Source organism: Lampetra fluviatilis, unplaced genomic scaffold (assembly GCF_964198595.1).
Source record: "Lampetra fluviatilis unplaced genomic scaffold, kcLamFluv1.1 SCAFFOLD_653, whole genome shotgun sequence".
Classification (NCBI taxonomy): Eukaryota; Metazoa; Chordata; class Hyperoartia; order Petromyzontiformes; family Petromyzontidae; genus Lampetra; species Lampetra fluviatilis.
Window position 1 is genome coordinate 424 of NW_027621797.1, and position 9,577 is coordinate 10,000.

Sequence of the window (9,577 nt, forward strand, 5' to 3'; positions counted from 1 at the left end):
ACCACCACCACACTCACCACCACCACGATCACAACCACCACCACCACCACACTCACCACCACCACGATCACAACCACCACCACCACCACGCTCACCCCCCTCACCACCACGCCCACCCCCCTCACCACCACGCTCACACCCCCCTCACCACCACGCTCACCCCCCTCACCACCACGCTCACCCCCCTCACCACCCACGCTCACCCCCCTCACCACCACGCTCACCACCATGCTCACCACCACCACCACCACGCTCACCACCACCACGATCACAACCACCACCACCACCACGCTCACCCCCCTCACCACGCTCACCCCCCTCACCACCACGCTCACCACCACGCTCACCACCACCACGCTCACCCCCCTCACCACGCTCACCCCCCTCACCACCACGCTCACCACCACGCTCACCACCACCGCTCACCCCCCTCACCACCACGCTCACCACCACGCTCACCACCCCCCTCACCACCCCCCTCACCACGCTCACCCCCCTCACCACCACGCTCACCCCCCTCACCACCACGCTCACCACCACGCTCACCACCACCACGCTCACCACCACGCTCACCACCCCCCTCACCACCCCCCTCACCACCCCCCTCACCACGGCTCACCCCCCCTCACCACCACGCTCACCACCCCCCTCACCACGCTCACCCCCCTCACCACCACGCTCACCACCCCCCTCACCACGCTCACCACCACGCTCACCACCCCCCCTCACCACCCCCCTCACCACCCCCCTCACCACCATGCTCACCCCCCTCACCACGCTCACCACCCCCCCTCACCACCACGCTCACCACCCTCCTCACCACCCTCCTCACCACCCCCCCTCACCACCACGCTCACCCCCCTCACCACGCTCACCACCCCCCTCACCACCACGCTCACCACCACGCTCACCACCCACGCTCACCCCCCTCACCACCACGCTCACCACAACGCTCACCTCCCTCACCACCACGCTCACCCCCCTCACCACCACGCTCACCCCCCTCACCACCACGCTCACCACCACGCTCACCCCCCTCACCACCACGCTCACCACCACGCTCACCCCCCTCACCACCACGCTCACCACCACGCTCACCCCCCCTCACCACCACGCTCACCAACCCTCACCACCACGCTCACCCCCCCTCACCACCACGCTCACCCCCCTCACCACGCTCACCCCCCTCACCACGCTCACCACCCCCCTCACCACCCCCCCTCACCACCACGCTCACCACCACGCTCACCCCCCTCACCACCACGCTCACCCCCCCTCACCACCACGCTCACCACCACGCTCACCCCCCTCACCACCACGCTCACCACCACGCTCACCACCACGCTCACCACCACGCTCACCACCACGCTCACCACCACGCTCACCACCACGCTCACCCCCCTCACCACCACGCTCACCCCCCTCACCACGCTCACCCCCCTCACCACCACGCTCACCCCCCCTCACCACGCTCACCACCCCCCTCACCACGCTCACCACCCCCCTCACCACCCCCCTCACCACCCACGCTCACCACCACGCTCACCCCCCTCACCACGCTCACCACCCCCCTCACCACCCCCCTCACCACCACGCTCACCACCCCCCTCACCACCACGCTCACCACCACGCTCACCACCCCCCTCACCACCCCCCTCACCACGCTCACCCCCCTCACCACCACGCTCACCACCCCCTCACCACCACGCTCACCCCCCTCACCACCACGCTCACCACCCCCCTCACCACGCTCACCCCCCTCACCACCACTGCTCACCACCCCCCCTCACCACCACGCTCACCACCCCCCCTCACCACCACGCTCACCCCCCTCACCACCACGCTCACCACCCCCCTCACCACCTCCCTCACCACCACGCTCACCCCCCTCACCACCACGCTCACCACCCCCCCTCACCACCCCCCCTCACCACCACGCTCACCCCCCTCACCACGCTCACCACCACGCTCACCCCCCTCACCACCACGCTCACCACCACGCTCACCACCACGCTCACCACCACGCTCACCACCACGCTCACCACCACGCTCACCCCCCTCACCACCACGCTCACCCCCCTCACCACGCTCACCCCCCTCACCACCACGCTCACCCCCCTCACCACGCTCACCACCCCCCTCACCACGCTCACCACCCCCCCTCACCACCCCCCTCACCACCACGCTCACCACCACGCTCACCCCCCTCACCACGCTCACCACCCCCCTCACCACCCCCCTCACCACCACGCTCACCACCACGCTCACCACCCCCCTCACCACCACGCTCACCACCACGCTCACCACCCCCCTCACCACCCCCCTCACCACCCCCCTCACCACGCTCACCCCCCTCACCACGCTCACCCCCCTCACCACCACGCTCACCACCCCCCTCACCACCACGCTCACCCCCCTCACCACCACGCTCACCACCCCCCTCACCACGCTCACCCCCCTCACCACCACGCTCACCACCCCCCTCACCACCACGCTCACCACCCCCCCTCACCACCACGCTCACCCCCCTCACCACCACGCTCACCACCCCCCTCACCACCTCCCTCACCACCACGCTCACCCCCCTCACCACCACGCTCACCACCCCCCTCACCACCCCCCCTCACCACCACGCTCACCCCCCTCACCACGCTCACCACCACGCTCACCACCCCCCTCAACACCCCCCTCACCACCACGCTCACCACCACGCTCACCTTTGCTGAGTCCATCTGGCCCCAGCAGCACCTTGCAGTCCTCCACGGCTCCGTACGGGCTGAACATGGCGCTCACCCCCCTCACCACCACGCTCACCCCCCTCACCACCACGCTCCACCACCCCCCTCACCACCACGCTCACCTTTGCTGAGTCCATCTGGCCCCAGCAGCACCTTGCAGTCCTCCACGGCTCCGTACGGGCTGAACATGGCGCTCACCTCCCCGTCCGTCAACTTCTTGGCCAACATCCCCACAAACAACTTGCGCTCCTCCGCTGGGGGGGGGGGGGGGGGGGGGGGGCACGTGGGGGGGGGGGCAAAGGTCAAGGGGGTGGGCACGTGAGGGAGGGGGGGTACGTGGGGGGGGGCACGTGGGGGGGGGGCAAAGGTCAAGGGGGTGGGCACGTGAGGGAGGGGGGTACGTGGGGGAGGTACATGGGGGGGGCAAAGGTCAAGGGGGTGGGCACGTGAGGGGGGGCACGTGGTGGGGGAGGGGGGTACATGGGGGGGGTACATGGGGGGGGCACGTGGGGGGGGGCAAAGGTCAAGGGGGTGGGCACGTGAGGGAGGGGGGCACGTGAGGGAGGGGGGTACGTGGGGGGGGGCACGTGGGGGGGGGCAAAGGTCAAGGGGGTGGGCACGTGAGGGGGGGTACGTGGTGGGGGAGGGGGGTACATGGGGGGGGCACGTGGGGGGGGGCAAAGGTCAAGGGGGTGGGCACGTGAGGGAGAAGGGTACGTGGGAGAGGGGGCACGTGGGGGGGGGGGTACGTGGGGGAGGGGGTACAGGTCAAGGGGGGGGCACGTGGGGGGGGGGTACGTGGTGGGGGGGGTACGTGGGGGAGGGGGGGGGCACGTGAGGGGGGGTACAGGTCAAGGGGGGGGCACGGGGGGGGGGGCACGTGGGGAGGGGGGCACAGGTCACGGGGGGGGGGGGGGGCACGTGGGGGGGGGGGGCACACGCACACATGAGGACACAGACACGGGGAGACACAGAGAGAGACACAGGGAGAGACACGAGGAGGGAGACACGAGGCGTGAGACACGAGGCGTGAGACACGAGGCGTTGTGCGGGTGCCAGGGGGAGCCTCTTACCGGTCGACCTCTCATTGTCCGCCGGCTTCATCTGAACCGGATGGTGCATCTGGGAGAGGAGGGAGAGGGCGAGCGAGGGGGTGAGCGAGCGAGCGAGGGGGCGAGCGAGAGGGTGAGCGAGCGAGCGAGGGGGCGAGCGAGAGGGTGAGCGAGCGAGCGAAGGGGGCGAGCGAGAGGGTGAGCGAGCGAGCGAGGGGGGCGAGCGAGAGGGTGAGCGAGCGAGCGAGGGGGCGAGCGAGAGGGTGAGCGAGCGAGCGAGGGGGCGAGCGAGAGGGTGAGCGAGCGAGCGAGGGGGCGAGCGAGAGGGTGAGCGAGCGAGCGAGGGGGCGAGCGAAGGGGTGAGCGAGCGAGCGAGGGGGGCGAGCGAGAGGGTGAGCGAGCGAGCGAGGGGGCGAGCGAGAGGGTGAGCGAGCGAGCGAGGGGGCGAGCGAGAGGGTGAGCGAGCGAGCGAGGGGGGCGAGCGAGAGGGTGAGCGAGCGAGCGAGGGGGCGAGCGAGAGGGTGAGCGAGCGAGCGAGGGGGCGAGCGAGGGGGCGAGCGAGCGAGCGAGGGGGCGAGCGAGGGTGAAACAGAGGGCGAGCGAGAGGGCGAGCGAGCGAGGGGGCGAGCGAGAGGGTGAGCGAGCGAGCGAGGGGGCGAGCGAGGGGGTGAGCGAGCGAGCGAGGGGGCGAGCGAGAGGGTGAGCCAGAGGGCGAGCGAGGGGGCGAGCGAGCGAGCGAGGGGGCGAGCGAGAGGGTGAGCCAGAGGGCGAGCGAGGGGGCGAGCGAGCGAGCGAGGGGGCGAGCGAGAGGGTGAGCCAGAGGGCGAGCGAGGGGTGAGCGAGCGAGCGAGGGGGCGAGCGAGAGGGTGAGCCAGAGGGCGAGCGAGAGGGCGAGCGAGCGAGCGAGGGGGCGAGCGAGAGGGTGAGCCAGAGGGCGAGCGAGGGGGTGAGCGAGCGAGGGGGCGAGCGAGAGGGTGAGCCAGAGGGCGAGCGAGGGGGTGAGCGAGCGAGCGAGGGGGCGAGCGAGAGGGTGAGCCAGAGGGCGAGCGAGGGGGCGAGCGAGCGAGCGAGGGGGGCGAGCGAGAGGGTGAGCCAGAGGGCGAGCGAGAGGGCGAGCGAGGGGGGCGAGCGAGCGAGCGAGGGGGCGAGCGAGAGGGTGAGCCAGAGGGCGAGCGAGGGGGTGAGCGAGCGAGCGAGGGGGCGAGCGAGAGGGTGAGCCAGAGGGCGAGCGAGGGGGCGAGCGAGCGAGCGAGGGGGCGAGCGAGAGGGTGAGCCAGAGGGCGAGCGAGAGGGCGAGCGAGCGAGGGGGCGAGCGAGAGGGTGAGCCAGAGGGCGAGCGAGAGGGCGAGCGAGGGGGCGAGCGAGCGAGCGAGGGGGCGAGCGAGAGGGTGAGCCAGAGGGCGAGCGAGGGGGGCGAGCGAGCGAGCGAGGGGGCGAGCGAGAGGGTGAGCCAGAGGGCGAGCGAGGGGGGCGAGCGAGCGAGCGAGGGGGCGAGCGAGAGGGTGAGCCAGAGGGCGAGCGAGGGGGCGAGCGAGCGAGGGGGGCGAGCGAGAGGGTGAGCCAGAGGGCGAGCGAGAGGGCGAGCGAGGGGGCGAGCGAGCGAGCGAGGGGGGCGAGCGAGAGGGTGAGCCAGAGGGCGAGCGAGAGGGCGAGCGAGCGAGCGAGAGGGCGAGCGAGCGAGCGAGGGGGGCGAGCGAGAGGGTGAGCCAGAGGGCGAGCGAGAGGGCGAGCGAGCGAGGGGGCGAGCGAGAGGGTGAGCCAGAGGGCGAGCGAGGGGGTGAGCGAGCGAGCGAGGGGGCGAGCGAGAGGGTGAGCCAGAGGGCGAGCGAGAGGGCGAGCGAGCGAGCGAGGGGGCGAGCGAGAGGGTGAGCCAGAGGGCGAGCGAGAGGGCGAGCGAGCGAGGGGGCGAGCGAGAGGGTGAGCCAGAGGGCGAGCGAGGGGGTGAGCGAGCGAGCGAGGGGGCGAGCGAGAGGGTGAGCCAGAGGGCGAGCGAGAGGGCGAGCGAGCGAGCGAGGGGGCGAGCGAGAGGGTGAGCCAGAGGGCGAGCGAGGGGGCGAGCGAGCGAGCGAGGGGGGCGAGCGAGAGGGTGAGCCAGAGGGCGAGCGAGAGGGTGAGCGAGACGGTGAGCGAGAGGGAGGGCGAGCGAGCGAGCGAGCAAGTGGGTGAATGAGTAAGTGGGTGAGCGAGTGAGTTGGTGAGGAGCGAGCGGACGGTCGAGTGAGCAGGTGAGCGAGTGAGTGAGCAAGTGGGTGAATGAGTAAGTGGGTGAGCGACTAATTGGGTGAGGAGCGAGCGGACGGGCGAGCGAGCGGGTGAGTGAGTAAGCAAGTGGGTGAATGAGTAAGTGGGTGAGCGAGTGAGTTGGTGAGTGAGCGAGTGAGCGAGCTGGTGAGTGAGTGAGCAAGTGGGTGAATGAGTAAGTGGGTGAGCGACTAATTGGGTGAGGAGCGAGCGGACGGGCGAGCGAGCGGGTGAGTGAGTGAGCAAGTGGGTGAATGAGTAAGTGGGTGAGCGAGTGAGTTGGTGAGTGAGCGGGCGAGTGAGCAGGTGAGTGAGTGAGTGAGCAAGTGGGTGAATGAGTAAGTGGGTGAGCGAGTGAGTTGGTGAGTGAGCGGGCGAGTGAGCAGGTGAGTGAGTGAGTGAGCAAGTGGGTGAATGAGTAAGTGGGTGAGCGACTAATTGGGTGAGGAGCGAGCAGACGGGCGAGCGAGCGGGTGAGTGAGTAAGCAAGTGGGTGAATGAGTAAGTGAAGTGAGCGAGTGAGTGAGTGAGTGAGTAAGCGAGTGAGTTCGTGAGCGAGCGAGCGGACGGGCGAGCGGTGTGAGCGAGCTGTTGAGGAGTGAGCGGAGGGGCGAGCGAGCGGGTGAGCGAAGTGAGCGAGCGAGCTGGTGAGGAGTAAGTGAGCTGGTGAGTGAGCGAGCTGGTGAGCGAGTGAGTGAGTGAGTGAGTGAGCTAGTGAGTGAGTGAGCGAGCGAGCTGGTGAGCGAGTGAGTTCGTGAGCGAGCGAGCGGACGGGCGAGCGGGTGAGCGAGCTGTTGAGGAGTAAGCGGAGGAGCGAGCGAGCGGGTGAGCGAGTGAACGAGCGAGCTGGTGAGGAGTGAGTGAGCTGGTGAGTGAGTGAGCGAGCTGGTGAGTGAGTGAGTGAGTGAGCGAGCTGGTGAGCGAGTGAGTGAGTGAGTGAGCGAGCGAGCTGGTGAGCGAGTGAGTTCGTGAGCGAGCGAGCGAGCGGACGGGCGAGCGGGTGAGCGAGCTGTTGAGGAGTGAGCGGAGGGGCGAGCGAGCGGGTGAGCGAGTGGGTGAGTCACCCCCGGCAGGATCTTGACGTTGTGGAGCGCATTCTGTGCCTCCATCGCCGCTTTCCTCGTGTAGAACGTCACGAAGCAGCAGCCTGCACCCACAGTAACACGCATAGTCACCCACAGTCACCCACATAGTCACCCACAGTCACCCACAGTAACACACAGTCACACAGTCACCCTCGTGTAGAACGTCACGAAGCAGCAGCCTGCACCCACAGTAACACGCATAGTCACCCAGTCACCCACATAGTCACCCACAGTCACCCACAGTCACCCACAGTAACACGCATAGTCACCCACAGTCACCCACATAGTCACCCACAGTCACCCACAGTAACACGCATAGTCACCCACAGTCACCCACAGTCACCCACAGTAACACGCATAGTCACCCACAGTCACCCACAGTAACACCCACACAGTCACACGCACAGTCAGTCACCCACACAGTCAGTCACCCACACAGTCAGTCACCCACACACGCAGTGTGTGAGCGAGTCACTGAGTATGTGAGTGAGTGGCTGAGTGTGTGAGTCACTGAGTGTGTGAGTCACTGAGTGTGTGAGTCACTGAGTGTGTGAGTCACTGAGTGTGTGTGTGAGTCACTGAGTGTGTGTGAGAGTCACTGAGTGTGCGAGTCACTGAGTGTGTGTGTGTGAGTCACTGAGTGTGTGAGTCACTGAGTGTGTGAGTCACTGAGTGTGTGTGTGAGTCACTGAGTGTGTGTGTGAGTCACTGAGTGTGCGTGTGTGAGTCACTGAGTGTGTGTGTGTGAGTCACTGAGTGTGTGAGTCACTGAGTGTGTGTCACTGAGTGTGTGAGCGAGTCACTGAGTGAGCGAGTCACTGAGTGTGTCACTGAGTGTGTGTGTGTGAGTCACTGAGTGTGTGTGTCACTGAGTGTGTGTCACTGAGTGTGTGTCACTGAGTGTGTGTGTGTGAGTCACTGAGTGTGTGTGTCACTGAGTGTGTGTCACTGAGTGTGTGTCACTGAGTGTGTGTCACTGAGTGTGTCACTGAGTGTGTGTGTGTGAGTCACTGAGTGTGTGTGTCACTGAGTGTGTGTCACTGAGTGTGTGTCACTGAGTGTGCGTCACTGAGTGTGTGAGCGAGTCACTGAGTGTGTCACTGAGTGTGTGTGTGAGTCACTGAGTGTGTGTGTCACTGAGTGTGTGTCACTGAGTGTGTGTGTGTGAGTCACTGAGTGTGTCACTGAGTGTGTGTGTGAGTCACTGAGTGTGTGAATCACTGAGTGTGCGAGTCACTGAGTGTGTGTCACTGAGTGTGTGAGCGAGTCACTGAGTGAGCGAGTCACTGAGTGTGTCACTGAGTGTGTGTGTGTGAGTCACTGAGTGTGTGTGTCACTGAGTGTGTGTCACTGAATGTGTGAGCGAGTCACTGAGTGTGTGTCACTGAATGTGTGAGCGAGTCACTGAGTGTGTGTGTCACTGAGTGCGTCACTGAGTGCGTGTGTGAGCGAGTCACTGTGTGAGTGTGTGAGCGAGTCACTGTGTGAGTGTGTGAGTCACTGAGTGCGTGAGTCACTGAGTGCGTCACTGAGTGCGTGTGTGAGCGAGTCACTGTGTGAGTGTGTGAGCGAGTCACTGAGTGTGTCACTGTGTCACACACACACTCCCCAACCTCGGCTCTGAGCGGGCCCTTCTCCGCGTCCCTGCTGCTGTTGCTGCGGCAGCCTCTGCGTGCGATCACGAACGATGCTGATCTCGTACACCGGCCCAAACTGCTGGAACAGTTGACGCAGCTCCAGTTCGCCCCACGACCGCGGGATCTGCCCCACGAACATGTTGATCGTGTCCGGGTCGGGCTCCCCGCGTTCCTGCAGGGAGCCGTTCTCCCCCCTGCCGTACCCACGCAACCACAACCACAAGGCGAGGGTCAGAGGTCGCAACCGGGTACCCGATACCCGTACCCTACCCGATACCCGGCTACCCGTACCGGCCGCACCAGGGTAGGCCGTGAGTCACTGCTGAGTAACCGTTTGTCACTCATTTCGGGTAGGGTACGGGTAGGGGTAAGGAACGGGTACCCGTACCCGGCCAGGTACGGGTACCCGTTCCCTACCCGTACCCTACCCGATACCCGGCTACCCTGGTGCGGCCGGGTACGGGTAGGCCGTGAGTCACTGCTGAGTCACCGTGATTGTCACTCATTTCCCAACGTCTTGTCTCTTCTCACAGTTCAAGTTCCTAGAATCAACCCACCCGCGCCTGCAACGTGGCTTCATCCCAGAGGTCGCAATCAGGTACCCGATACCCGTACCCTACCCGATACCCGTACCCTACCCGATACCCGGCCGGGTACGGGTAGGGTACGGGTACGGCCGGGTACGGGTACCCGTTTGCGACCCTGGTGCGGCCGGGTACGGGTACGGGTAGGCCGTGAGTCACTGCTGAGTCACCGTTTGTCACTCATTTCGGGTAGGGTACGGGTAGGGAACGGGTACCCTTACCCGGGCAGGTACGGGTAAG

At 66.7% G+C, this 9,577-nt stretch overlaps 1 protein-coding gene across 1 annotated transcript in view; it reads right to left on the bottom strand.

Annotated features, from left to right (window-relative positions):
- Positions 1 to 2,819: 2,819 nt before the first annotated feature.
- Positions 2,820 to 9,577, bottom strand: part of LOC144955710 (CUGBP Elav-like family member 1-A) — an 11,808-nt gene continuing 5,050 nt past the window's right edge. Inside the window, exons 3-6 of the mRNA XM_078885858.1 lie at positions 8,730 to 8,947; positions 7,096 to 7,178; positions 3,812 to 3,860; positions 2,820 to 2,992 (exon numbers count right to left, since the gene is read on the bottom strand). Of these exons, the coding sequence (XP_078741984.1) occupies positions 2,820 to 2,992; positions 3,812 to 3,860; positions 7,096 to 7,178; positions 8,730 to 8,947 (523 nt within the window). The remainder of the gene's footprint in view (positions 2,993 to 3,811; positions 3,861 to 7,095; positions 7,179 to 8,729; positions 8,948 to 9,577) is intronic.